This window comes from Cnephaeus nilssonii (genome assembly GCF_951640355.1).
Source record: "Cnephaeus nilssonii genome assembly, chromosome: 6".
NCBI lineage: Eukaryota > Metazoa > Chordata > Mammalia > Chiroptera > Vespertilionidae > Cnephaeus > Cnephaeus nilssonii.
The window spans coordinates 46,840,261-46,868,218 of NC_137077.1; the positions used below are offsets into that span (position 1 = coordinate 46,840,261).

The 27,958-nt window shown below is 53.2% G+C and overlaps 2 protein-coding genes across 7 annotated transcripts; one reads left to right on the top strand and one right to left on the bottom strand.

Moving 5' to 3' along the window:
* Positions 1–341: 341 nt before the first annotated feature.
* On the top strand, positions 342–3,891 carry SPMIP11 (sperm microtubule inner protein 11). The gene is made up of 2 exons (XM_079774821.1): positions 342–742; positions 3,414–3,891. The coding sequence occupies exons 1-2, from the start codon at positions 544–546 to the stop codon at positions 3,632–3,634; spliced, it is 420 nt and encodes a 139-aa protein (XP_079630947.1). The 5' UTR covers positions 342–543; the 3' UTR covers positions 3,635–3,891.
* Positions 3,892–3,972: 81 nt separating this feature from the next.
* ADCY6 (adenylate cyclase 6) lies at positions 3,973–27,840 on the bottom strand. 6 transcript variants are annotated; one of them, XM_079774817.1, is made up of 22 exons: positions 27,802–27,840; positions 21,980–22,838; positions 17,918–18,067; positions 17,425–17,546; positions 17,220–17,331; positions 16,924–17,051; positions 16,245–16,349; positions 16,027–16,168; positions 15,783–15,911; positions 12,918–12,943; positions 12,545–12,692; positions 12,220–12,317; positions 11,937–12,024; positions 11,657–11,773; positions 11,280–11,438; positions 10,814–10,992; positions 9,942–9,977; positions 9,729–9,858; positions 9,170–9,433; positions 8,187–8,391; positions 7,276–7,400; positions 3,973–7,056 (listed from the first exon to the last, which is right to left on the bottom strand). In XM_079774817.1, the coding sequence occupies exons 2-22, from the start codon at positions 22,835–22,837 to the stop codon at positions 6,931–6,933; spliced, it is 3,447 nt and encodes a 1,148-aa protein (XP_079630943.1). In that variant the 5' UTR covers position 22,838; positions 27,802–27,840; the 3' UTR covers positions 3,973–6,930. The 6 variants fall into 6 exon arrangements, with proteins under 6 accessions (XP_079630943.1, XP_079630944.1, XP_079630939.1 ...); XM_079774813.1 differs by having other exon boundaries at positions 3,974–7,056; positions 16,245–16,403; positions 27,802–27,838; XM_079774815.1 differs by lacking the exon at positions 27,802–27,840 and adding an exon at positions 26,884–27,011 and having other exon boundaries at positions 3,974–7,056; positions 16,245–16,403.
* Positions 27,841–27,958: the final 118 nt, after the last annotated feature.

Genomic DNA, 27,958 nt, shown 5'->3' on the forward strand with positions numbered 1-27,958 from the left:
GGTTTTGCCTCAGAGGGGATTCCCAAACCCTCATAAGAATACTAGATCTACTACTCTGCCCTACCCCACTACCCTACTCTCCACTAGCCCCATCCCGTCCTTTCTACTTTACTCAGCAGGAATCAGGCTCCAAATCAATAGCAAGCTGAGCCCTCTCTAATACTTTTAACACTTGCTGTCCTGCTGCCTGAAATGTTCTTTCTGATACTACCATGTCCCACAAACTCCTCCTTACCCTCAAGACTCAGCTCAAACATAACTTTCCCTATAGACCAATTAAAGCTTTGCAAATACGCCAATCCCAAAAAAGGATTGTCTAGCCAGATTAAGTGCTTTTTTCACCTGCACTAATCCTAAATATCTATATCTTGATTCCAGCAGGAGGCCACTCAGAGCCCAGGAGACAGGGAGGAGCAAGAAAGTGGGGAAGGAGGTCTCTTGATCTCCGGATTCTCCCTCCCTCCCCTCTGTCACAGGCATTGATTTGACTCCTGAGATGCCAAAAATGGAGAATCAGATGTGTGGCTAGGAGAGATCCCTGCCATGTGTGTGGATGGCATGGAGAGTAGAGGCTCAGAGAATCAAATAGTCCCATTTGTCAAATCTGATCTCGTTTCAGACCACAAGGAACTGGTGCCCACGAAGCTTCCCCCGATTATCTCAAAAGATGGGAATTATTCTGTGCACCAGAATAGCCACACAAAGTACCACCAAGCTGTACGGAAGGTGTTGCTAAAGACATGTAAGTATCCCTGGGTGGGCTATGTCTTAAGTTCCTAAAAAATGGCCGGGGTGAGGCGGGGCATGTTTATAGGGCAGGGAATAAAAAGAGCCAAGAAGAGAAACTAAGAAGATGAGGGAGAAAGTAGACCTGAGTGGTGGGGTGAGCAAGATAAAATAAAAATTGAATCAGACTTGAAGGCAGAAGGTCCAGGTTTGAGTCCAGTTCTGCCTCTCTTAAATGTCTCAACTTGAGTAGTCCCTTATTCTTAATTAACCTGTTTCCTCATTCATTTAAAAAAAAAAACACAAGAAACAGAAAATACCTGCTCTACTAATCACAGAATTGCTATGAGGATCAAACCAAAAGTGTGACAATTTAGGAATAGTACTTGTGTATTATTACGTGTTATGCCTCCAAGGAGTGGTAGACCAAGCTCTAGCTTTGGAATTTGAACTGAGTTGAAGTTCCAAACAAATTGTGTAACCTTGAGAAAATTCTTTTAAACATTTAACTGCTCCAAATCATCTGGAAATGGGAACAATACTCCAGCATTGTGTGAAAGTTAGAGAAGATGTACACTTTAAAAAGCATCTAGGACAAATTACTGATACATTTGATAACTTGTAGGAATCTCCAGGGAATTATGCTATGTAAAGAAAGGCAGTCCCTGAAAGAGCTCATATTGTATGATGCTGACTGTATAAAATTCTTTTTTTCTTTCTTTCTTAAAAATATGGAATGCTTCATATCATGCTTGCTAATCTCTGTATCATTCCAATTTTAGTATATGTGCTGTGGAAGCGAGCACTGTAACATTCTTCTTTAAAAATATATTTGTATTGATTTCAGAGAGGAGTGGGGGGGGGGAGAGAGATAGAAACATCAGTAATATCAGTAATGAGAGAGAATCATTGATTGGCTGCCTCCTGCACACCCCACACCGGGGGTTGAGCCCGCAATCCGGGAGCAACCTGGGCATGTGCCCTGACCAGGAATCAAATCATGACCTCCTGGTTCATGTCGATGCCTAACCACAGAGCCACACCGGCCAGGCAAGCATTGTAACATTCTTTTAAAAATTATGTAAATGAAGAAAAGATTATTGATTACCAATGTCAGGGCCTCGAGGTGGAGGATATGGCTATAAAAGGGCAACTCCAGGATCATGTAGTGATGGAGCTGTTCTATATCATGTTAATACCATGGCTGTGATATTATACTAGATAGTTTTGCAAGATGTTACTATTAGGGGGCAATGGGTAAAGGGTACACAAAATCACTGTGTATCATTTCTTTCAACTATGTGAATCTATAATTATCTCCAAATAAACATCTAATTTAAAAAACTATAAAGCTTTCAGAAATTAAAAAAGACATCCATGGCCATGGCTGGTATAGCTTAGTTGGTTGGGAATTGTCCCATGCACTTAAGGATTGTCAGTTTGATTTCCGGTCAGGGCACATGCCCAGGTTTCGGGCATGATCCCTGGTAGGAGGTGTGCAGGAGGCAGCTGACAATGTTACATTCTCACATTGATGTTTCTCTCTCCCTCTCCCTCTCCCTTCCTCTCTCTCTAAAAATCAATGAAAAAAAATTATTTTAATGACATACATGGCCCAGCCAGCATGGCTCAATGGTTGAGCATCGAACTATGAAACAGGAAGTCACAGTTCAATTCCCAGTCAGGGCACATGCTGAGGTTGCAGGCTTGATCCCCAGTAGGGGGCATGCAGGAGGCAGCCGATCAATAGTTCTCTCTCATCATTGATGTTTCTATCCCTCTCTCCCTCTTCCTTCCTCTCTCTGAAATCAATAAAAATATTTTTAAACTGACATGCATGAAGGATTATTTAAGAATTATTTCTAATAGCAAAACTTTTAAAAAGCTTATTACAATTAATAGGAAAAGAATTAAGTAAAAAATGTAACATCTACTCAATGGTATATTAGTGATTTTTTAAAAATGATGATTATAAAGACTATATACTCATAATATTAGGTTATAATTCTAATTTTTAAAAATATAAATATTTTATACACTAGTATAATTAGACTTATTCAAATAGTGAAAATACTCCCAAAAATCTAAATAGGTCTGACATCCTTTCAAAATTTTAAGAGCACCTCTAATATGACATTTACAACATGATAGATATTTGGTAAATGATATCTATTAGCAGTATGATCTATTAGCAGTATGTAAACATGAGGTAGTATAATTGCTAAATTTCAGAGAATTACCTGGAATGAACAAAGAAAGGAACTATTTCAGAGAGGAAGGAAGGGAATGAGGATGATTAAGCATTTAAGAAAAAAAAAAAAAAAAACCCTGGCCACTTGCTCAGTGGTTAGAGCATGTTTGCAGACTGAAGGGTCGAGGGTTTGAACCTGTGGACCTATCTTGCATATTTCCCAAGTGGGCTGACCACTTGCTTTTCCACTATCTTAGCACATGGGGGAAGCTCTCTAAGAGATGGGCTTAGTAACAACAGGAAGAACCAAAACTGATTCAACTGACCATGAAGGGTGTGAGATGCTGGAATCCGGAAGTAAAGCTGGGTGTGGTGACCAAACTCCTAGAACTTCTCAGCACCTGGTCAGGCCCAGTTGCTTGTGCTGCCCTGAGCCACGAAAGGGAGTACAGAACTAAAAGAAATTGGATAACATGTGCTTCCCAAAATCTTTCAGTCCCCAATCAAGTCTTTAGAGTCCCCTTGACTGATGCTCAGAACTTCAGCTTCTGGAGGTCCCACGATCCAGGAGTGCGCCCGGAAGAAACCATGCCGTGGATCCGGAGCCCGCGTCACTGCCTCATTAAAAGCCCAATGACCAGGTTAGAAGGGGAGGGGGGAGGGGGGAGACTATTCCCTCCACTCAAATCCTTAGAGACTGTTTCATCTCAGAGTTAGGGAATAGAAGAGGTATTTTGAGTCTTACCAGGGAAAGTGGCCCGCAAATTTGGGCAGTGGTGGCATTCACAGGAGGTAAAGATTTGTCTGTGTCTTTGTTTCACCATGTGGATATGACTTCTGAGCAGGCACAAGACAAGTGTCTATAGCATTCCTGAGGGAATCCTCCCTCTGTTGCTGCCTCCCCGCCCTCCAGCCACCATCCATTGGCAGTAGTCCTACTTCCTCATCACTACCCCTGCCCATTCTGCCGAGGCAGTCTTGAGCTATATTTAAGGACCCCCACCACACACACACACACACACACACACACACACACACACACACACACACACACGTGTACATTCCGGCCTAGCCTGACTGAATATGAGACCCTCTCTTTTCCAGGTTTATGGATCACTCTATCCTCAATGACAGACTATTCAGTCTGTATTGAGCAAGATGTATTGAGCAGAAAGACAGGATGGTCCGTGGAAGGAGGACAAAGAAGGGGAAAGAGGAAAAAGGTGTCCTGGCTCTGATGGCTGACTAATGGGAGGAGGAGACTGAAAAAGTAGAGTAAACTTTAGATTGGACCAGAAGTCACTTCTATGCTCTGAACGTGAGGGGGAGGGAAATTATCCCAGTGCCCAAATTCCTGTGAGGTCAGGTATGTGAGAAGTTCTTGAAGCAGCCAGAACTTGGTGTTTGCTTTGGGAGGGGCCAGGGCACTGGAAAGACCACCACAGGGGTCCTAACCTCATCCGTGGAAGAGGTCAGAGTAACAGATCGGGGAAGGCTCACTGGTCCTCATGATGCTCAGGGCCAGGAGTAGTTACGCTCCAGGAAGACACTGCAGCTTCACTGTGGCCGGGGAAAAGCAGAGGAAGTCCTCTGACCACAGACAACCGAGGTCCACCCAGCCTGCAGGCGGGAGGCTGCCTCCACACCAGGCTCTGCTGATTCTGACCCAACCCGGGGCCCAGAACAGCTGCAGAGAACAGGAATTTTACGAAGAGTTTGATTTTATTGATATTTAAATATATTAAATATTTCACTGAAATACATGGTACATCACCCTCCCCCCTCCCACAGTGGTTACAGTATAAAACCAAGTCCCTGGGCCTCCTTCCCACTGGTTTCTCCCACCAACCAGTGAAGAAGGGGACAGTGATCGCCCGGGAGAAGAGCATGGCTGGCACTGTGGTACAGGGAGCCAGGGTGTGGACAGGCCCTTCCCGCCTAGCAAGAAGCAGAGACAAGTCACCCAAGACTGCGGTCTTCCCTCTCTGGTCTCCTTATACCCTCACCCCCACCCCATGTCTCCAAGCAGTCCCTTCCTATCCAGGGGTATGGCCGGAGGGAGGGAAGTTGATACTCTGTCTGGACCAACTAGTCTTTTCCCCTCTTCCTGCCTTGTCTTAACTAAGTGCCTAATGGCCTGTTTGGTTGATGCAGGAAGATTCCCCAAAGGCAGGCAGTTCAAATCAGAAACCAGGCCTCTACCAGGAGCTAGAGTCAGAAAGGGCATGAAGAAGGGAACTTGCCCTTTCTACTCCCAACCCAGCAACTCTGGGACCCCCTCTCCTTTGCCTCTCATCACCTCCAAGACAAAGCAGTCTTTAAGCAAAATTCAGGCTTAAATAGGTACAGACAGAGAAACCAAGGCACCAGCTAATTCAGGCCAGAGGCAAGAGGTTGCAGGGAAAGGGATAAAAAGAAGGCAGGGATAGGACAGGAATATAGAATCCAGCCTCCTAACCCTCCTGCCAGCCCTTGCAGGCTTCATGGGGGTTGGGGAGCCAGAAACATGCTAGACTTAGGCTGAAGGCTGGGGAAGGCCAACTTTCAGGTTCCCCTACCCCATCCCCTAGTACCAGTATCTGGGTCCTCAGAAGGATCCCATGCTACCCCAGTACCAAAGCATACCTCACCCCAGGACACCAGCTGGGAAACCCAGGAAAGTCCCGAGCCTCTGCCCACCAAACCACAGACAGTTCAGGCTGGTCTCTGCCCAGGCAGGGAGATAGTTATGCTGCACACATGGCCCCAAATGGCACTTAGGGATTTGGCACAAAAAGGACTCTTCTCCCCAGGGACCCCTTCTCTTGCCAGGACACCAAATCCCACTCCTGTGCAACCTGGGCATCTCTCTCCATCCTTTGAAACCTGAAACACCGCCTTTTCCCCAGAAGACAGAGGCCCACAGGAGAGAGGCAGCCTGGGTGGAGAGCTGAGGAACAGGAGCACGAAGGACACAGTCCTGGACAACAGACACGCACACAAAGACCGACATGCACACACATTGCACAGACACACAGGCCCTCCCAGTGCCAAAGGCTTGGGAGGATAGTTTGGGATCAAGGTCATCTTCCTCCATGCCCTGGCCCTTTTTAACTTGGCAATTGAAGTGGTAGAGAAGCTCCAGCCCCCCTTGCCAGCAGACAGCAAGAGAGCACAGGGGCAGGGTGACCTGGTCCTGACCGTTGGGCCCTCAGACCAGAGTCCGGCCCCACCCCCCTCCCTGGCCAGCCTGCTCTCTTTGGCACCTGCAGGTGACTTTCCAGGCCCTGCTCTGACATCCCCACACAAATGCCTGCTCTCTGGCCGGGCATTTTCACAGTACCAATGAGGCCAGATGCCCCTTTCCCTGACACTTTGCAGGAACTGGGGCTAAATCTGAGCTGTCAGAAGTCCCTTTGTTCCCCTTTGGGGACAGATCATGGGACTAGGATTTGGCAATTGGAAACATTCCCCTGAAATATGGACAGAACTGGGTTCTGAGAGCATCTCCCTTCTCTGCCTGTGCCTAGGAGGGAGACCTGGCTGGGGTCAGGGGGCCCCAGGACCATGCTGGGGATGCAGGCATAGCAAAGGCAAGCATGGAATAGGCACTCTTCACACCTGCCCCAGTCTTTGTACAAAGTATTCCCAGGAGAAAGGGAAAGAAGGGCCCAGCCCTGAGCCTGCTGCCCAGACAGGGAAAGGGAGGCATGGCAAGCTGTCATTTCCATCTTTCAGGCAGGAGGGCTCCCACTGCTACCCCCTCCCCTGCTCCCAAAAGCTGGAAGAAAGGAGAGAGAACAGCCCTGCCTCAGTTTAAAAAGAAAGTCACTTACAAAACCCTCTTGGTATCCCCTCATTCTCCAGCCTGAGGGCAAATGAGCATGGTCCAAGCACAGCCTGCTGGGTGTTCCCTTTTGTGGTCAGCAGGGTCTTGAGGTACAGTGTCCCCTGCCACAGCTTCATCCAGCAAGCACAGAGTCCACTCAAATGCCCACCTTGGTCCCTTCAGCTAAGTTGGTAGCTGGGCCCTGCTAACTGCTGGGACCCCCATTGAGGAAGTAAGTGGTCATCTCCCCCTTGCCCTTCACCTTGACCACCCCTCGACACTCCAGCTGGTAGCCCTTGGCAGCTAGAACCTGGTACAGGTCCGTGGTCACCTAGGAGGATGGGAAGGGAGAGTGCTTAGCTGGGATCCTTCCTGCTACATTTGTAGGGGCCCAGGGGTCCTCTCATCACACTAGCTGCCCTCCCCCACCCCCCACCCCACCAACCACAGCACACTGCCACCCTATCCCTGTCCTAAGGATTGCAGAAAAGGACCTACAGAAGCCCCCTGGACCCATACCCGCACAAGCCTCTGCTCACATGCCCCTCACCTGGATTCGGTCAGGAACCCCTGTGCTGTCCATCCGGCTAGAGACATTCACTGTGTTCCCCCAGATGTCATACTGTGGCTTCCGAGCCCCAATGACGCCTGCCACAACGGGGCCCATGTTCAGTCCTGGGGTGGAGAGAGCAGTAAGACATTTGAGATGAGTGGCTTTCCAGGGTCACCCAGGGAGTCATCTCACCTCCTGGCACCTTTAGAAGGACCCAGAGAAGACAATGGCCAAGGGACAAGTGTCCTGGTTGTAAAGAATGGTCCTGTCAGGTGAGGAGCTCCCCCGAGGCAGGACGGCTCTGCTGGGACAGCAGCTCACCTACTGAATGTGCGCTCTGTGCCAGCCACTCTGGTAAGCATTTCCATTAGTATTTCATCCTCTCAAAAGCCCTAAAAGGTAGGTAGCAGTATCCCCATTGTCCAGATAAGGCAAGTGAAGCTAAGAGAAGGTGGATGACTTGCTAAATAAGCCAGTAAGTGAAATATCCAGAATTCAAACCAGACAGCCTGACTACAGGACCTATGCTATTAACCACTCCCATCCTCCGTTCACCTGAGAGGAGGTACCCCTCATCACACTGGCCGTAGGTAAGGGCACAGGTACTGGAGTCGACATAAACCTGGTTTTGAATACCAGTTCAACCATTTACTAATTACTTAATCTCTGAGAGTCAGTTTCTTTATCTTATCTGTAAAAGGGGATGATAATGTGAGGATTAAAGTGTGAAACAGTGCCCAGCACACAGTTGGCTCTCAATGAATGATTTTTGTCCTTCATATCAGACAATGAAGAGAAAGGAAACTGACAAGTGTCCCGATGGGGGGTCTGTGATGCCGTCCTGCCTGGTCCCTAGGCTTTCCCCAGAAACAGCCCAGGGAAACCCTCCAGCCACCAGGCCCTCTCACCAATCTTCATCTGGAAATTGTTGAAGGAGTGCTCATTGATGTGCTTCATCTGCTCCATTAGCCGCATGGCATAGTCTGCGAGGGCAGTGATGTGGGAGCGGCCCACCTGATCATAGGTGCTGGCATTCAGCCCCGAGGCAGCCATGTAGGTGCTGCCAATCGTCTTGATCTTCTCCAGCTGCCGGAACCGCTCCTCACTGATGATCTGGACAGCACAGGGGAGCCCGGCTCTCAAGGCAAAGAGGCCAAAACCAGCCCTGCCCCCAGTGCCCATTCCTTGCCATGCCCTGGCCCCTTCCCCACTGCCCTGTCTCAACAGCTCCCCTCCTTTTCGTGAGAGAGCCTCCCTCCCAGCTGCTGGTCTCGGAGCAGGACTGAGGAGCCAGGAAGACAGGCCTCCCTCACCAGGCATCCATCAGAACCCAGGCCAGGGCTTGAGTGCTCAGCTTCAGGTCCACCCAATAGCTCACTCACAGAATCCAAACCACAGAAGGGATATCGAGCATCAGTTATTCCAACCCTGACCTTTTGGGAAACCGAGTCCCAGAGTAAGGAAGTGCCTCCCCCCCAGAAGAGTGGAAAGCCCATCCCTGGTCTGGATGTTTAGGACACTTCCTTATATTTTGCTTCTATTTCCTCTATTTAGGGGACCATCTTGCTTATTTGGCCTCATCGGGCCCTGTCCAGACTCTTGCTTTCTTCTTCAAAGATATTCACCTGCTACCTATCCTGACTCCTCCAGATCCTCTTGTCCTCCTTTGCCCCCTAACAACGATGATCCTACCCCACTGGGGCTCCCCTCTATGCTGCCTCTTAACACCTTCATGGGTCCCTATCCTCCCTCCACGCTACCTACCCTTACCCTGCCCCTAACATCTCTGAGTCCCATAAAATCTCCCTCCCTTCTCCACCCACCCCTCCAACCCAGCCTTCTCAACCAGAGTTCCTCCCACTCTGCCAGCACCAGCTGACTAGACAAGCACCTCATCAAAGTCAGCGATGATCTCGTTGAGCAGCCGCAGGCACTCGACGCCCTCATTGTTTGCCTCCAGCTCCACGTAGAACTCAGAGAAGTTGGCAATGGAGGCAAACATGACAGCCACACACTCACAAGACTGATAGTAGAGCTCATCGTTCCGGCGCTCCCGGGCCAGAAAGTGGGCGGCCACATCCTTGGGCAGAATGTTGTGCAGCAGCCTCCGGTTGTAGGCCTGGAGCTCCTCCATATCCTCCTTCTCCCCTGTTGCCTGTGGACACCACACCCATCACCCAGTGCCCACCATTCACAAGGGGCGGGTGCAGCAGCCAATGCCTGAAGGTGGGCATAAGAGGGAACCACGTGGGAGAAGGCAGGCATGGACAGATGAGGCCTAAAGAACAGGCAAAGGGGTGAAGAAGGCAGGAACAGAGACACAGAGGAGGCATGGAGCCAAGGTGGGCTTGGGGCGGCCAGAGCCTTAGCCAGCTAATGAGATGCATTTCTGGTTTGGCCTAGGCTCTGCCCCCCAAATCCTCTCCCCTTTCCCGGGCCCACACAGTCACCTGCAGTTTCCAGAGGAAGTCCAGGCGGGCAGTCGATTCCACCTGCTGAGCATGCAGATACAGCGCCAGCGCAAACACCAGCAGAATCACGGGGGTCATGTATTTGAGTGCCACCCTCCCTGCAGCTGGGCTGCGGGGAAGCAGAGGCAAGCTCAGTGTCTGAAGGAGGTATCTGGCAGCCCTACCCTTCACGGCCTCAGAGCCCTTACTCACCAGTCCAGCCCATCGATGGTCTCATTGGAAGAAGCCCTGGCAGGAAGACACAAGAGACAAAGTCATCGGTTCTCCCTGGGATACTGAGTGGGGGCAGGGAAGGGGAGACAGAAACTGCATCTACTGAGCACATACTACAAACCAGACAATGGGCCAGGGCTCTGCTTATAGTCACTCATTAAGAGCGGAGGTTCCACGCCTGGCTCCTCTACTTACCAGCTATGTGACCTAGTACAAGCTGCTTAACTCTCCAAGCCTGTTTCCTCATCAACAAAAGAGGGATGAGATCTAAATAATGCATGCAAAAGGCTTAGCATGACAGTGTTAGTTACTACCATCTTCACAACCACCCTGTGATACAGGTGGCATAGTCATTTAACAGATGAGGAAACTGGGGCGCAGAAAAGTTAATCACCGGTTCAAGGTCACACAGCTAATGAGTGGCAGAGCAGGGATTCAAACCCAATGGACTCCAGGGCTTTTTCAACTACACCAAGCTATGGCCACATGTCACAAGGGGTGGGGTTTTACAGAGGAAAAGCCAGAGTGGTGTCCCAGGCAAAGCCCTCAAGCAGGAGTCAGAAGTTTTGGTTCCTAGCCAGGGCTCTGCCACCAAGCAGCTGTGTGACACAAGAGTGGACATGAAAGCATGCAAATTCGAAAGGGGATTTTTTTAAATGTCTAACCTAGACACAGGGATTTCCCAGCACCGGTGTTTCCCTGGGGTGACAGTTTGGGGTTATATGCTGGGAGCTCCTCTACCGCCTCCTTTCCCTGCACTGACGAGGGTGAGTGGTGACATTCCAAGGGCACAAGGGGCCTGGGCACCAGAGAGACTTCTGGGGGATGAAAGGGCCCGAGGATGAACTCACAAGCCATGGACGCCAAGCAGCAGATCATAGTTGTCAAAGATGGTGGCTGGGGGGCCCAGCAGAAGCAGCACCAAATAGATGAGCCCCAGGACAAAGATCATGGCCAACTTCCCGATGCTACTGATGTGCAGGAAGACAGAGCTGGCCAACAGACTCAGCAGCATGTTCCCGACGAAGTACTGGGGGCGACAGCAGAGGAGGTATTGGGTGAAGGCAGAAGCCAAGGTGCCCCCATGAGAGAGAGCCCTGCCCTCCCCTGCCTCACCTGAGCTCCCCTCCACAACCTCAACCCCGATCCTCTTCCACCCCCCAGTCATCCCCACACACACCAGGGCCCCCGGCTGCTCCTGAGTTGGGGGGACTGGTGAGATCCCAGTGCCCATCACCAGGTCTGGCACAGAGGGGTCAATAAGTGGTGCTAATCAGGAAGCCCCTCCCCCTGCCCTGCTAAGCACGGCTTGGTCACCTCAGGGAAGCTGCAGGTGGGGGCGGTGCCCTCACACAGGGGAGTATCAAGACCCAGAGAGTAGTTGAGCTGCTGCAGGTGGCAGGCGGTGATGTCGGCGGGTGTCACATTCAGTATCCTCGCTGCGCAGGTTCGTATGGGGGTGTGGTTGCAGGTGAACTGTAGAAGTGGGGAGAGGTATATCAGGGTAACTAAGGCACAAGGGCCATACCCCAAGTGCCTATACTCCAGGGGCCCAAGTTCTCACTGAGGGAGATCAAGGGCGGAGGACTGGAATTGACCTCACCCCCTCCTTTGGGCAAACAGGCTCCCTGAGGGCAGGAAATGTGCCCCAGAGCCCGGAGCAGGGTTTGGCATGCAGGAGGGAGGACCTTTACCATGTTGGCGATGGCGGAGGTGAACACAAGCAGGACTGAAAAGATGCCAACTGCAGTGCTGTGTGCCCGCGAGCGGACAATGCTGCGCGACAGGCGTTGCAGGGCCTCAGGGAAAAGCTGCAGGTAGGAGACAGAGGAGTTGGAGGCCACATCAGCCAGGGGTATGGCCACCCAGGGGTGGGGCCCAAGGAAGAGACACGACCTTCTCCTCCCTCTCCCCATGTGACCACCCCTGGCCCATCCTGCCCTCTCGCACCAGCCCTGGAAGGCCCCTACTCACAGAGCCACAGGAGTACACGGCGCAAATCAGCACCGTGATCAGCAGCAGCAGGAAGATCCCGACATAGATCCCAAGCATCAGCGTTGAGCTGGGACAGAGGAGAGCCCGCAAAAATGTTACTCTGGAAGAATGGGTGTCCTTGTCCCACTTCCCGCTCCCCAGGTGGGCAGGGCGCGGGCTCCAGGGACTGTGGGCTTCTGTAGATGTTTGTGTGGGTGTTTAGGAAGGTTTGGGGAGGTGCTGGAGGGAAGAGAGGCTGAGCAAGGAGGGGCAGGGCTCTCACTGTGGGAAGACGAGGAGCTGGATGAAGCAGATGAAGCAGAAGACCAACAGGGCACAGGCCACATAGGCTCCGAAACGGGGATCCACTTTCTGCGAATACTGAGGGAGAGGAGGCTGAGCTGGCACTGGGCTCTGCCCTAGGGAGGAGCATGCTACCAGGGCCTCAAGGGGGAGAAGCAGTTGGCCCAGTTGATAGGAATCCCCACCGTGACCTGTGGTCACCTCCCCATCCCCCCAAACCCTCTCCTGTTCCCTCACCTGTGCTCAGACTTCCCTGCCTGGACCTGCCTCCTCCCCCAGCCCTCCTCCTTCCGCATCCTCCAAACCTTCTTTTCAAGATCCTCTCTCTGGAAGGTGAGCAGGAACCGGCGCACGTGGTCCTTGCGCAGCTGATCGATGCTGCGGGCATCGATGGCACGGCCCAGGAACTCGTCTACCTCATCCTCAGGGTTCAGGGCATCTTGAGCTCCCCGGCTGAGGGCAGAGGACATGGCTTCACCAGGTGCATGAGCATGGCCATTGAGAGGCCATGCAAAGGGAAGGACATGGCCAGCACCCAGGCTGAGTGTGAGCGAGGGTGTGGCACCTGCTCTCACACAAAACATTTAAGGTCCAGGAGAGGGGGACCTCTGCTCCCCACAACCCTGTCCCAGGTGCAAATGCCGTCCCCACATCCTCCTCCTCAGTCACCCAACTTACTTGTCTTTGCTGGAATCATCAATGCCCTAGAGAAAGGGACAGAGTGTGCAAGTGAAGAAAAAGCTGTCTGCCCTGCTTTTCCCACCACCCCCCAACACTGCTGAGGGTTCCCCCATATTCTTTGGGAATCTTGGGACCCCTGGGATGATATCATCTCTCCCACCCCCAATACCAGAAATCATTCCTAGTGATGGCAGTCACAACAAGGCAGGAAGAAGAGGGAAGGGGGACACAGAGTATTAAGGGAGACGAGAAAATGAGGCCTAATTCTATGAAGCCAGTATTATTCTAATACCAAAACCAGATAAAGACAACACAAAGAAAGAGAATTACAGGTCAATATCCCTCATGAACATAGATGCCAAAATCCTTAACAAAATTCTAGCAAATTGGATCCAGCACTACATCAGAAAGATCATACACCATGACCAAGTAGGATTTATCCCAGGTATGCAAGGATGGTACAAAATCCGCAAATCAAATGTTATACATCACATAAACAAATTGAGAGATAAAAACCACATAGTCACATCAATTGATGCAGAAAAAGCATTTGACAAAATCCAACACCCTTTCTTGATAAAAACCTTCAGCAAAGTGGGAATAGAGGTATCATACCTCAAAATAATAAAAGCCTTATATGACAAACCTACAGCCAACATCATATTCAATGGGCAAAAACCTAAAACCATCTCACCTAAGAACAGGAACAAGACAGGGATGCCCACTTTCACCACTTCTGTTCGACATAGTACTGGAAGTGCTAGCCATAGCAATTAGACAAGAAGAAATAAAAGGTATCCAAATTGGAAAAGAAGAAGTAAAACTCTCATTATTTGCAAATGACATGATACTGTACATAGAAAACCCTAAAGACTCCATCAAAAAAGTATTAGACTTAATAAATTAATTCGGCAATGTAGCAGAATACAAAATTAATGCCCAAACCCATGGCATTTTTATACACCAATAGTGAACTTACAGAAAGAGAGATTAAAAAACAATCCCATTTACCATTACACCAAAAAAATTAAAATACCTAGGAATAAACTTAACGGAGGTAAAAGACCTGTACTCAGAAAACCACAGGACATTGAAAAAAGAGATAGAGGAAGACATAAACAGATGGAAGAACATACCGTGTTCATGGATTGGTAGAATCAACATCATTAAACTGTCCATACTACCCAAAGTAATCTATAGATTCAATGCACTCCCCATTAAAATACCAACGGCATATTTCACAGACCTAGAACAAACTCTCCAAAAATTCATCTGGAATAAAAAAAAGACCCCGAATAGCTGCAGCAATCCTGAGAAAGAAGAACAAAGTAGGAGGGATCTCAATACTAGATATCAAGCTGTACTACAAAGCCAGTGTTCTCAAAACAGCCTGGTACTGGCACAAGAACAGACACATAGACCAATGGAATAGAATAGAGAACCCAGAAATCGACCCAAACCACTATGCTCAATTAATATTTGACAAAGGAGGCAAGAACATACAATGGAGTCAAGACAGTCTCTTCAATAAATGGTGTTGGGAAAATTGGACAGATACATGCAAAAAAATGAAACTAGACCACCAACCTACACCATACACAAAAATAAACTCAAAATGGATAAAGGACTTAAACGTAAGAAGGGAAACCATAAAAATACTAGAGGAATCCACAGGCAGCAAAATCTCAGACATATGCCGAAGCAATATCTTCACTGATACCACTCCTAGGGCAATGGAAACTAAAGAGAAAATAAACAAATAGGACTACATCCAAATAAAAAGCTTCTGTACAGCAAAAGAAACCATCAACAAAACAACAAGAAAGCCCAATGCATGAGAGAACATAATTGCCAATGTTATCTCCAATAAGGGTTTAATCTCCAACATTTATAGGGAACTCATACAACTTAACAAAAGGAAGATAAGCAACCCAATAAAAAAAATGGGCAAAGGACCTAAATAGATACTTTTTGAAAAAGGACATAAGGAAGGCCAAGGGACATATGAAAACATGCTCAAAGTCACTAATCATCCGAGAGATGCAAATCAAAACGACAATGCGGTACCATCTCACACCTGTCAGAATGGCTATCATCAACAAATCAACAAATGACAAGTGCTGGTGAGGATTCAGAGAAAAAGGAATCTTCGTGCACTGCTGGTGGGAATGCAGACTGGTGCAGCCACTGTGGAGAACAGTATGAAGTTCCCTCAAAAAACTGAAAATGGAACTCCCATTTGACCCAGTAATCCACTCCTAGGAATATACCCCAAGAAACTAGAAACACCAATCAGAAAGGACATATGCACCCCTATGTTCATAGCAGCACAATTCACCATAGCTAAGATTTGGAAACAGCCTAAGTGCCCATCAGCAGATGAGTGGATTAAAAAACTGTGGTACATCTACACAATGGAATACTACGCTGCGGTAAAAAAAGAAGGAACTCCTACTATTTGCAACAGCATGGATGGACCTGGAGAGCATTATGCTAAGCCAAATAGTCGGTTGGAGAAAGATAAATATCACATGACCTCATTTGTGGAATATAGTGAACAACATAAACAGATGAACAAAAATAGATCCAGAGACAGAGAAGCATCGATCAGACCATCAAACCTCAGAGGGAGGGTAAGGGAGGATGGGGGTAAGGAGGAGAGATCAACCAAAGGACTTGTATGCATGCATATAAGCCTAACCAATGGACACAGACACCAGGGGGTTGAGGGCATGAGCGGGGGTGGGGGGGCAATGGGGAGATAAGGACACATATGTAATACCTTAATCAATAAAGAAAATAAATAAACGTTAAAAAAAAAAAAAAAAGTGAGGCCTAGGTCCTGGTGCTGTGGGCCCTCACCATCTGGCGAAAAGCCTTGGAGTCCTTGGTCCGGGAGAAGGCTCGGTCGGGCACCCAGCGTGGCATCAGCCCTTCCATGGAGTTGGCCCGTGTCCGCTGCAGCTTGGCCAGCATGGCCTTCTCCTCTTTCTGTACGGGCAGCATGGGCACAGGCTTAGGAAAGGGGCCCAGAGAAGGCCTCTGCCCGCACCTCCCATTTGTCCTTCTCCCCGCCTTTCCCTCCCCTGACCCACCCTGGCCTGACCCGTTTCTGGCTGGTGCCCAGGATGAGGAAGGTCTCAATGTGCTGCTCCTTAAGGTACGCGTTGCGCTCACCGCCATGGCCGGGCTCCACCTCATAGTCCCCGTTCAGGTACTGCAGCGTGGCCCGGGTGATGTGGATGCGGCTGTGTGGGTACACGAGGGTGAGACCTGGGCTCTCCCACCTTGCTCCCATCCTCACCACCTGGACCCCACACTCACCCGGCCCGGCCCCCCGCCTCCATGTGGTTGGCCAGAGTCACGTCATTGGACCACACATCGAATTGCCATTTCCGCAGGCCAAGGACACCGCAGTGCACGCGCCCGCTGTGGATGCCCACGCGCATGTTCACGTTCACACCTGTCACCTCGCGCACCAGCCTGGGAGGAGGTGGCTCTGGCTCAGCTCCTGGCATTGTCTTCCCTACTCCCATCCCAGAGCCCAGGCCTTCCGCTCCCCTCAGAGCCAGGCGGGCAAGGACAGGCCCGATGCGGGGCACAGGAGCACAGCCTTGGCTGGTTGTGGGCAGAGAACTGCATGGGGCTCAAGGACAAATGTTTGAGAACTGGGTTCACCAGCAGGGGTCCCGCAGCATCTGTGGAACTGAGCTAGGAGAGGAGGAATCACCGGTCTCCCCATGGGCCTGTTCAGCTGGCATTCTCTCCAGCCCTTGACCCCCTCCCCCTGGGTCCCGCTACCCCATCCTCACTGGCTAGAGTCTCAGGTACACAGGGGCCTTTACAGGGGCTGAAGAAAGATCCATCCTCCTCCCCAGTGATGGATCTCAAAGACAGAGAAACTGGCCGAAACTAAGGAAAAACCCTGAGAGCAGCATATCAAAGGGTAGGAGCAGTCTGGGGCACCTTCAGTTCCAGGAAGCCTGGGAGGGGTGCTGCTTACGAGATGGCCTCGATCATGTCCACCCCCATCTCCACACAGCAGTGGGCATGGTCTGTCCGGGCCTCTGGCAATCCTGACACGCAGTAGTAACAGTCCCCTAAGATCTTGATCCTCAGGCAGTGATTTTCCTAAAGAGGGAAGAGTTGGGGGAGAGTCACCTTAACTCTCTTGCCCACCCCGCCTCAGGCCCATCGCCCTCACTGCAGTCTCTATCTGCCCCCATACCCTCAGGCTGCTGCCAGCCAGGCTGTGCTCCCACCACAGTCCACCCTGCCCCCAAGCCCCAGCACCCTCACCGCAGCCAGCTTGTCAAACCGGGCAAAGAGCTCATTCAGGGTCATGACCAGCTCCTGTGCAGTGCACTGGGATGCCAGGCTGGTGAAACCTTCAATGTCCGCAAACAGGATGCTGTGGACGATGGGGGAAGATAGAAGGTGCCACATGACCCTCCCAGACTCCCAGATCCCCCACTTTTCCTGGCATCCTTCCACCCCACCCTACCTGACGTTGTCATGCTTCTGGATGTAGATCTTATGGAACATCATGTCTTCTTTCTTTGTGTTAATGTCTTCTTTCATCTCCATGGCAACATGCTGGGGCAACACTGATAGCAGTAGCCGCTCCTAGACCAGTCGTTTTGACAGGGCACCACTATTTTCTTGGCCTCGCTTTTTTTAATCCCTCCTGGTTCCACCACCTTCCCAGAGCCCTCCCAGACTTCTCTGTAGACCTGCGCTTCTCCTCTGGATGGTAGCCTGACCCTCCTCCATTACAGCCCTCAGCAGATGGACGACCCAGCCCTCTCTGACCACCCACATCCAACCACACCTCAGACGTGCTCCCTTCCACCCTGAGGACAGAAACGCCAGTGTCTCGGGACCTCTGTGACACACTATCAGAGAACCATTCACACTATCCCTCAGAGCTGTATGGGGCAGCAGATCCCACCTGCGGGAGGAGGTGGGGGAAGGCCCCTCAGGAAGAACAGTCCCACCTGCTGCCGGTTCTCATGCTGCAGGTGCAACCGGGCTTGGATGTAGCCGCGAGTCTCCTGAAAGGCCTGTCGCTGCGACACCTCAGCCGGGTAGTGTGTGCAGATGCCAATGACGTTGGTGCAGAGGAACAGCAGCACGTTGGCACCGAGCTGCAGGGGGGTACAGGGGCTTGGTGTCCACCCTGCCCATGCACAGGTGTGGCTAGGTTCTGTAGATGAACTCCTCTGGGGAGGAAGGCAGGGATCCTGTGCCCTTGGTCCCTAAACTGTCCCACCCTGTGATACATCTGCCCTACTCCCCCCACCCCAGCCGCCCTCCTCCCACCCTCCAGGAGTCCAGCTCCCTTCCTGGATCACTGCATGGCTAGAAATGAGATCTTTACACAGCTCCTGGGAGTAGAAGCACAGACCTGGGCAGGTAGACACGGGACTGAGCCCAGCACACTAAGCTTTCCTACCCCACAAATGTCCCCAACAAAAGACAAATGCTGCTGCTTTCTGCGCCTGTTTCCCCTGCAGGACACTGCCCGGGAGGCTGAGCCCTACATCCCTCAGTGAGTGCCCAGGACAATCACCTCATCTCTCTGGGCCTCTGTTTGCTCATATGGAACCTGGAGGGGAGAGCAGGAAGATCTCTAAGGTCCTTCCTGGCCCGGACATAATAGTAATTACTGTTATTGTTACAGGAGCTAATGTGTTTGCTACCTACAATGTGTCTAGATTCTATATATGTGTCTTCTATACATCAACATATGTATTTCCTACAACTCTATAAAGTAACACTATCTCATTTGAAAGGTGAGGGACTGAGGCACAGAGAAGCTAAGTAACTTGCCCAAGATCACACAGCTGGTAGTGACGTGTGGGACTTGAGTCCAGGGCAGCCACACTCCCAAGCTTCGGTCCTAACCCTACTGTATAGTACATTCCAGGTGTCCAAGGTTCCTCCTCACTCCATTTACCCAAGCTCTTGAGTCCCAGCCTCAAAGTCTAGGCTTGGAAGTCACCGATTCTACAGACACAAAAAACCCTTCCTAACTGGGATGGGGCACCACCACGCCCAGCCACCCCCAACACTTGGCCCCATAACCTCGGACCCTGATCTCAGGATGTCCAACCCTCATCAGCATTAGTAGCACTGACTGGAAGCTGGTCTCAGTGCTTCTGGAAATTCAGGGGTTAACCTGGCATTTGTGGCTCCACCCCAGAGTTGGCTGGGACAGGGCTCTGGTTTGGGGAGAAGGGAGGGAAAGAGCACCAACTGGAAGCCAGGCGTTCTGGGCTCTGCCCGCAAGCAGACCTAGTCTTGCAAATTGGGCAGGTCACTTAATCTCTGGGGCCGCAGTTTCACTTTTCTTGGGTCAGATGGAGGAGGGTCTGGCTAACCCCTGAGCCATTTCCAGCTCTGACCCTCTACCACTGGCCTCCTGGTCTCCCTTCCCAGTCCAGATTCCAAGCCCCCCCGCCCCTCCCAGCAGCAGGGGTGAAGAGGGGGGCACACTATCTCCCTCAGGGGTTTCTAAGAATAGCCCCTAGTGGGGGAGAAGTAAAGGGGGGGCACAAACCAAGCAACTTCCCTTCCTGGCCCCAGGAGCCCAAGAGGAAAATGTGAGTCATGATAGAGGGAAGGGGAAGGGGGATGAGAGACTGAAATAGATCTGTACACAGACCCCTATCGAACTGTGAGAAAAAATGGATGCCAGGGCACTGCAGGAGACTCCAAGTGGGGCGGAGTGAACTGGGTGAAACTCTCAGTGTGTCTGAGCGAGTGGGTCAGAGACGCAAGGCTTCTTCCCGTATGAGTGGGGCTGGATCTGGGAAAGGGTTTCCTAAGAGCCTAGAAAGGAGGCCACATCTCCACCCTTCCCAGAAGCCACAGCCAACTGGGTGCAGGGAAGGGTCCCCAGCTCAGGGAGGAGGTATGGAAACCCCAGCCCTGGAACTAGCACAGGGGCAGGGGTGACTTTCCCCACTCCCCCGAAGAATGTGCTTGTTGGGCCCCCCTGGGTGAGGTTGCAGCCGGTGCCCCTGGGGAAGCAGGAGGCTGGCATAGTCCTGGCCTCCATGGGACTGTGCCTCCCCAGGCAGGCTCTGGGCACCATGCCAGCTGAGAGCAGAAAAGAGACACCCACCCACCCAGAGACGGGTGGGAGGGGAAGGCAGGCACCACCTCCGAGCTCCTCCTCCCCCAGAAGGCAGTCCAAGTCCAAAGCCCAGTGTGACAGCTATCCCGGAGGGAAGGAAGTAAGGGGCTAGCAGGGGCACAAGGACCCTGGCCCTTTAAGAGGCCTGACAGTGCCCTGCAGGCTCATGCTCCACAAACAAAAGGGCTATAAAGTTACTTTTAAAAAGGTACATTCTGTCCTGGGAGCACAGGCTAGGCTGGGAAGGGCATCAGGCCAGAGCACCCAGCTTCTCACCCTGGGAGCCCCAGGCAACTTCCTCTTTGTGGGTGGGGCTAGGGTGGGCTCCGGGCCACAAGCCCTGGGCCAGGCGGAGGCTGGCTCCCTCAAACCTGGAGCACAGAGGACAGCACCATCTACATCAGGGTGCCAATGGCGGGATCATGAGGTGTGCTGGCTGGGGGGCTGTGCCCATAGCAGCCCCTGAAGGATCACCTGGCAAGACAGCCTGGTCTACTCCCTGGTCGAGGGGACGGCATGAGACGGCCGACTCCACGAGTTCACGTCTCTCTGACAGAGACTTCCTGGATGCCCCTTTACTGGGTACCCGCACCTACAGCGTTCCCCACACCTCCATGCCCCACATGAGAGGGCTGAGCTGCCCTGCCCTGCTGTTAGAGTCACTCTGGGAGAGGGTGGGGCCCGAGCAGCAACATCATGAGGTAGACACTATTTTTATCCCTGCTTTATAGACTGGGAAACTAAGGCTGGGAGAGGCAAGGTTAGGTGTCTAAGATCTCACAGAGAAGAACGCAGCCCATTGGATGACCAGGTCCTCCTGCAGCCGAGCCTTTAATTCTCACTCAACACCATGTCAAGCCCACCTCATAAACCACTCAACTCAGAGGCAGCAGCCAGCACAGGCAGAAAACCTGAAGGCAGGGCTGCCAGACCCTTGGTGCCCAGTGGGAAAGGAGAGGGCGGGATGAGCTCAGACCCTAACCCCTCTCTTCTACAGTCCAACCCCATTCAAACCACTCCCAGCCCCGGAGGTAACTGACCCACTCTTCACCCTCCCTGTCCTCCCAGAGAGCCTTGGTCCGGGAGAGAGGCAGCTCTCCCTTGCTAACTCCATCTGAACCTGCCCACTTCCTCCAGATCACCACCGAGAGCTCCATTTCGGAGATGGCACCAGGGCCTGAGTCTCAGGTGTCAACTGGGAGCCAGACATGTCAACGCCCGGATGGTCACTACACTGGCCTCTGGGCCTGAAATTGTGTCACTATGGGCTACATTTCACTAAAGGGCCTCAGCCAAAGAGCTGCAGACTGTGGCCCACAGTGAGCGTACAGGCTTGGGTACGGGAGACCTCCCTCCTCTCAAGAGTGCCCTCTTGCCCTAACCGGTTTGGCTCAGTGGATAGAGCCTCGGCCTGCGGACTCAAGGGTCCCAGGTTCGATTCCGGTCAAGGGCATGTACCTTGGTTGTGGGCACATCCCCAGTAGGGGGTGTGCAGGAGGCAGCTGATCGATGTTTCTCTCTCACCAATGTTTCTAACTCTCTATCCCTCTCCCTTCCTCTCTGTAAAAAAATCAATAAAATATATATTTTTTAAAAATAAAAATAAATAAAATAAAATAAAAAAATATTTTTTAAATGTGGTATATATTTAAAAAATATCTGGCTGTCTTGGAGGACACACTTCCTTGTCAGCTCTCTTAACAGAAGCTTATTAAAAAAAAAAAAAAAAGAGTGCCCTCTGTCCCAGATCCCAAAGGGAGGCCAACCCCTGAAACTTGACCTCCCATCACTTGCCCCTCTTCCCAGATACAGCCAGACATCCCTGTACCCCATAGCCACCCATGACTCACCCACCCTCGGTTACCAGACCCCTTCTCCTTCTTAGCCTGGTGCCCATACCTGTCTTCCTGACACCCACCTGCTTCCAGAGGAAGGCATCACCACGGTTGAGTTGCCAAGCCAAGATCAAATGCAAGATGGAGAGGCCCAGGCCACTGAAGACAGCTGCCCGCATGCGGATGGGTAGGAGCGTGTAGGTGATGTAGACAAAGAACACGGGGCACCAGAGGCCTGCGGACGGGCTGTGGGGGTTGGCTGCCAAGGCGCCCCCAACCTGCACGGCCGCCAGGATGCCCAGCACCACGTAGCTCACTACCCACATGGAGTCCTGGCGGAAGCTGTGTTGGTTGCACACCACCATGAGCACCACAAAGAGGACGGCCGCGCAGGCCAGCAGGGCCACGTAGGCGGGCTGAGGGCGGGCGGGCGCGGCATGGAAGGCCAGCAGCACGGCGGTGAGCAGCACGAGCACCGCCATCAGCAGCGTGAGGCTGCTCTGGTTCATCTGGAAGAAGTACCGCTGGTACAGGCGCTCCAGCTTGGCGGAGCGGAACTGCTTGGACTGGAACACCTGCACCAGCCGACGCCAGCAGGATCGCCCGCTCCGGGGTGCTACATCGGGGGCCACCTCGGCCGCCCCAACTGCCACTGTTGTCTCAGGGTCCTCAAAGCCCAGGGCCACGGCCCGCAGCCCCAGCTCAGTGCCCTTGCCAGGGCCACCCCTCCGGATGAAGGCCTCCTCCTGCCAGGGGCACTGAGGTGGGGCTGCAGGGGTGGGGCTGGGCGGCTGTGCATCCCGGAGGCAGCTCATATAGCGGGGCGCGCAGAAGCCACTGGTCCGAGTCCTGTGACGAGGGCGCTTCTGCCCATTGCGTTCACCCCAGGCTGTTTTCCGTTCATCCACTTTGGGGACCAGAAGGCCACTAAACCATGACATGCTGCAGGGAGGAAAAGAACGAGACAGTGTGAATACCATCATCACAGCCTGCCACCACTAGCAGCGATTATTAACTGGGCACTTCCCATTGCCAAGTTCAGTGCTTCAGACACATCGCCCTCACAAAACGACTCTGAGGGAGACCATGGTATCCCCACTCGACAGGCGAGGAAACAAACGGAGACAGAGGGAGGTGCGGTAACTTGCCACATAAGTGTGAGGGCTAAGATTCTAACCCAAATCCATCTCATTCCAAAGCCGTACATTTCAACATTCACCTCTTCCCTAAAAGGCACAAATTTCCTGGTGATTACAAATTCCAGTGCCTGTGGCAACGAGCAAAGCGACCCTGGCTCAGGAGGGTGCACACCCTGGGCACGGGGACAGGCACCAGCCCACACCAGCGCGTTGTGGCCCCTGGCGTCCCAGTGGAGCCTGTTCCGATTTTTCAACAGAAGCTGAAAACTAATATATAGATTTCAATGAGAAATCTCCTGATTTTTAAATGCTGGCAAGTAACTCACATTTGTCAATGCGGAATGGATTCAGCCCGGGAGCTGCCCGTCGGTGACCTCTGTACAAAAGGGACTCTTTCCGCATCCTTCCCCATCACACTCATACACACGCTCACACACGAGGCCCACCTCGCCGAGCTGAATCCAGCGTCTCCCTCAGGCCACGGCTTACATGGAACTTCCTCAGGAAAGATGTCCCTGCTAAGTCTGGTTCCCTGTTTACCCTCCGTACCTTTCGTCCACGGTACTTACCACAATGATAATTCAATCACCCTTTGTTTAACGTGTGTCCCTCTGACTATACACAGAGTATATCTATTTTGCTCAGTGTTTTATCCCCAACACCAAGCACTACACTTGGCTCATAGTAGGGACTTCCATAAATGTATGTTGAAAAGATAGAAAGCTCAAAGGCTTTGGTATAGAGCAGCTGGCGTGAAATAATAATGGTGATATGATGATTCTTCATCTCTCTCACGCACTCCAGTCCTCTGTGCCGGTCCCCGATACACGACGCACAGGCCAGCCTGGGACCTTGCTGCTTGCTGTTCCCTCTGCCCGGGACAAGAGCTCCTCAGGTCACAGCTCAAATGTTCCCTTATCATGAGTTTTCCCTAACCACTCTATTAAAATAGCAACCCCCTTTCCTGGAGCCCTATCTCTCTTCCTAGCTTTATGCTTTCTTTTTCTCCGCAGCGCTTATCAGCAACTGCCATTCTATATACTTTTCTTATTTCTTTGTCTGCAACCTCCCTAGGGTCCACACACATGTTCACTGAGTAGATGAATGGGTGGGTGGATGGGTAACACTCCCGTGCACTTTCTCTGTGCCTTAAACTTTTCAGGGTCCTTTTTACAGGCCTAATTCCATCTGATCTTCACCAAAACCCTATGAAGCTGGCCCTGTGGCCACCTGGGCACAGGACAGATTTGACAGGGGGAAAACTAAGTTCCACTGCAGTTTTATATGGCTGGCCCAAGTTACAGCGATCACGAGTAACCAAATCAGCCCCGGAGCTCAGGTGTCCTGGAGTGAAGTGTCTTAACCTGGGTGGGAGGACTCCATGACAACACCCTCAATGTGAATGTGTCTCCCAGCGGAGCCCCGCGCCAGAGGTGAGCATGAAAGCACTGCCATGCATGGTGCCTGTGCCCCCAACAGTGCTACACTCCTCCATGCCACAGGGCACCCGGGGGGGCTCCTTGTACGGAAACCTGCCATCAGCAGCATGACATTTGTACTCACGAGGGGACACGGGGAGAGTACCCAGGGCTGGCCCTAGGTGGCCACAGGACCGGCCCCTCCAGCCAGACAAGCTGTGCTCCAATCAGACAGCCAGGGGCCCACAAAGCAGGATGCAAACTGGGATCTCTCTGCACAGAGGAAACCCCCACCCCTGGTTCACTCTCAGCCCAGTGTTCTTGCATCCCTTCTCCCTCATCCCACAGAGCAAGCGGCGCACCCTTCAGACTCCTTAACATCGCCAGCAGCACCATATGGAGAGGCAGTCAGAAACCCAAGACTTCTGATCGGGATGTTATTTGCAAAAGGTCACCAAAGCCTGGCTCTTCAAAATACTTCATTAGAAGCGTGATCTTTGGAGAGAGACCAGGTTTCAAACCTTACTGCGATTATTTGCTATCTTCACCGCCTTTGACAAGTTGCTTAATCTCCCTGGGTCAGTGTCTTCATCTGTGCAATGGGAACAGTACAGGTGGTGAGGAAAGACTCTAACAGTACCTGTCACGTAGCACACACTCAATAAATAGTTCTTCCCCCACCCTACGCCACTATGAACCCAAAACTCCCCGTGTTCAAGAGATGGAATGACAGAAAAGTCATGAGCAAGAACACCCATCTCCCCAGCCAGTCAGACGCCTGGTTCTATCAGTCCCTGTGTCCCCAGCTGTCAGTCCCCAGAGCTGCTGGAGACAGAGCCCAGAGTGAGCAGGTTTCCCACCCCACCCCATGATCCTTTGCCTTCGTCTCCTCCCCCTTACCCAGTCCCTTGACCTGTGACTATCCCCACCAGCACCACTGGCCCAGGACTCTGTTCCCAAAGGACCTGCTTCTGGCCATGTTCCCAGCCCCCTGGAAGCACATCCGAACATCTGGCTCATACCCCCAGAGGAAAGGGCAGAGACTGTCCAGGGGAACACATGACCCTCCCAAGAACACACTGACTCCCACTGGGGGATAGCTTCAGAGCTCTGTAATTGTCCAACAACTGCAGCCATCCCGCCCCGGGCTCCACTCCAGGCACTGCCCATCTTGCAGAACTCACCCCATGTCAGGCTGGCATGGCAGGGAACAGGGGAGGGCACTGTTCAAAGCCACAAAACTTCCCTATATGGTCCCTCAGTCCTCCTTGTCCAGGAACCCATCACTATGAGCCACAGACCACCTCCCTGTTCCCCAGAGACAGGCTCCTGAGTTTGTGCCAACAATGTCCTCCTCCACCCCTGGCTCTTCACACTACAGATCTGCTGCTCCAGGCACCACGGGCTCCCACACGTCCATTCAGCCTGGCAGGCCGAGGCCCAGTGCTTCCCATACCTCAAGTCCCTCCCAAACCTTGATCCGCCAGCCCTGAGACTCAAAGTCTGCAGTGGGCCACGGCCCAGCCCCAAGGATGGCTCTGTTCACCGCTTTGCCCAAACCTTCTTCCCGGCCACTTCCTGTCCGCCCTCTCTCCAGGGCCCCTCTGCCCCTGCCCTCCTTGGCAAAAGGAGGCTCCAAGGGATTTCATATGACTTCAGAAAGTTCATGGCAGGAGGCACTGCCCAGGCAGGGCCCTCCAGTGCCAGCACCACCCACCATGCTGGGACATGGGCCTCGATTCCAGGCCTTTCCAGATGTAGAGGAGCCTCCCCTGTAGGAGGTCCAGCATTACCTTCTCCTGGCTTCCCCAGCCCTCGGTCTTCCTAAGGACTGCAGGAGGCCCCCACCTCCACTCCCAGCCACACAAGCCCACCAGGCGGCCCCACCTCGCAGGACACTGGTTTGGGGAGAGTCCCACCGCCTGATCCACTTCCAGCTTTGCACTAAGGCCCCAGAGCCGGCTCTTCAGTCTGCTCCCGGCCCGCGGGGCAGCGGCCCTGACACCACCCCTCCCCTGCATTCCCAGGTCTGGGGGGAGAAGAGGGAGACTTGCAGACAGAGGCATCCCTCCCTCCGCCCAGGCTGCCTCCTTCCCCGGAACACAGCCACTCTCTAACCCAAACTTGGAGGCTCGCCCCACGGCTAAGCCCTCAGGACGGCGCCTCCCCCGAGCACGCCGCTCCCCGGGCTGGGAATTGGCTCCGGGTGGAGGAAGGGACGCGCGCGGCGGGGAGTGGGGGCCGCGAACCTTGAGCCCCCCATCTCCTCCCCGACTGCCTTCCGCGCGCCCCAGCGGGCCTCGGGCTCCCCGCAAACACTCTCGAGACTGGACAATCCGCTTCCGCGCCCACCGAGAAACTCTCGGAGCGGGGCGGGAGTCCCCCAGCCGCCCCGAGCGCCCGCTTCCCCCACTCCCGGGCGCGCCTCACCTGCCGGCCGCGGTCGGCGCCTCCCCCGGGCCCCCGCCCCGCCGCCCCCGCGGGCTCCGGCCGGCGGGCCGGCCGTCCCGCGGTCCTGCTCCGTGCCCGCGCGTCCCGGCCGTCCCTCCGGCCGTCCGCCGTCCGCACGGCCCGCGCCCCCTCCTTGCTGTCCAGCGCAGCCGCCCTCTACCCCGGATCCAGAAGTCCCCTCCCCGCCAGCTCCCCGACTCCCCGCCTTAAAGGCACAAGCTCCTTTTGTCTGGGCTCCCCTCCCCCTCCCCAGACGCGGGGCTGGGCGGCCCACTCCGGTTCCCAGGAGCAGGGGAGGGGTGGCGGAGGCTACAGGAGGCGCCCCCTCCTTCCGCGCGCCCCCTCCTCTCCTCTGCTCGCTCCCTCCCCCAGTCCTGGGGAAACAAGCGGCCACTGTTCTGGGATCAAGACCCCGGGGGGTAGGGGGCCGGCCGGCTGGCTCCCGGCTCCCTGCACCAGGGGCTGCATCCTCCAGCCTCCTCCCGCCACCCTCACCCCTGGGGTCTCCCGGAGCCCGCAAACACACCCTCGCGCAGCGGTGACTTCCCCGCCCCCCTGCCCCCTGCCCTGCACAAGGAGGGTCGGCTTTCTGGGCTGTCAGGGACCCCTGGGCCTGAACCGGTACTGGGCGCCCACACCTCACCCCATCCCATCTGCCTCCCCTAGCCCCCACCCCCACCCCCGCCTGCCACGGCCCTGCTCCCTCCCGCGGGAACTCTGTTTAATAATTAATTAAGATTTCATTCCACTAGGCGCCAGGTGTGTGCAGCCTGCTTCCCCGCTCACCACTTTTTTCCTCCTCCCCCAACTCTCTGGGGCACTGGCCGCCAAGCGAACCCACTGCACCCAGAGCCCAGCGGGGGGACCGAGGGAAGGGGCCCTCGCCGAGCTACCCACCCGCGGGCTCCACTCACTCTGCGGAGCTCCTCCCGGCACCTGGCAACCTGCATAGTCCCTCCTCCCCCAGCACTTTTTACCCAAAGGGTAGTGCTTCCCTGCTGGGGGGCGGGGCGGGGGGAGAGGGGCGGTGATAGGGGAATACATTCTGCTAGGC

Coding starts and splice junctions, on each gene's coding strand:
- SPMIP11 (XM_079774821.1), top strand. CDS start 544: ATGTGTGTGGATGGCATGGAGAGTAGAGGCTCAGAGAATCAAATAGTC. Junction 743..3,413: donor GAAGGTGTTGCTAAAGACAT/GTAAGTATCCCT, acceptor AAAATCTTTCAG/TCCCCAATCAAGTCTTTAGA.
- ADCY6 (XM_079774814.1), bottom strand. CDS start 22,879: ATGATGGTATTCACACTGTCTCGTTCTTTTCCTCCCTGCAGCATGTCA. Junction 16,404..16,923: donor GACATGATCGAGGCCATCTC/GTAAGCAGCACC, acceptor ACCTCCTCCCAG/GCTGGTGCGCGAGGTGACAG. Junction 9,978..10,813: donor CTGCTTGGCGTCCATGGCTT/GTGAGTTCATCC, acceptor TCTTCCTGCCAG/GGCTTCTTCCAATGAGACCA.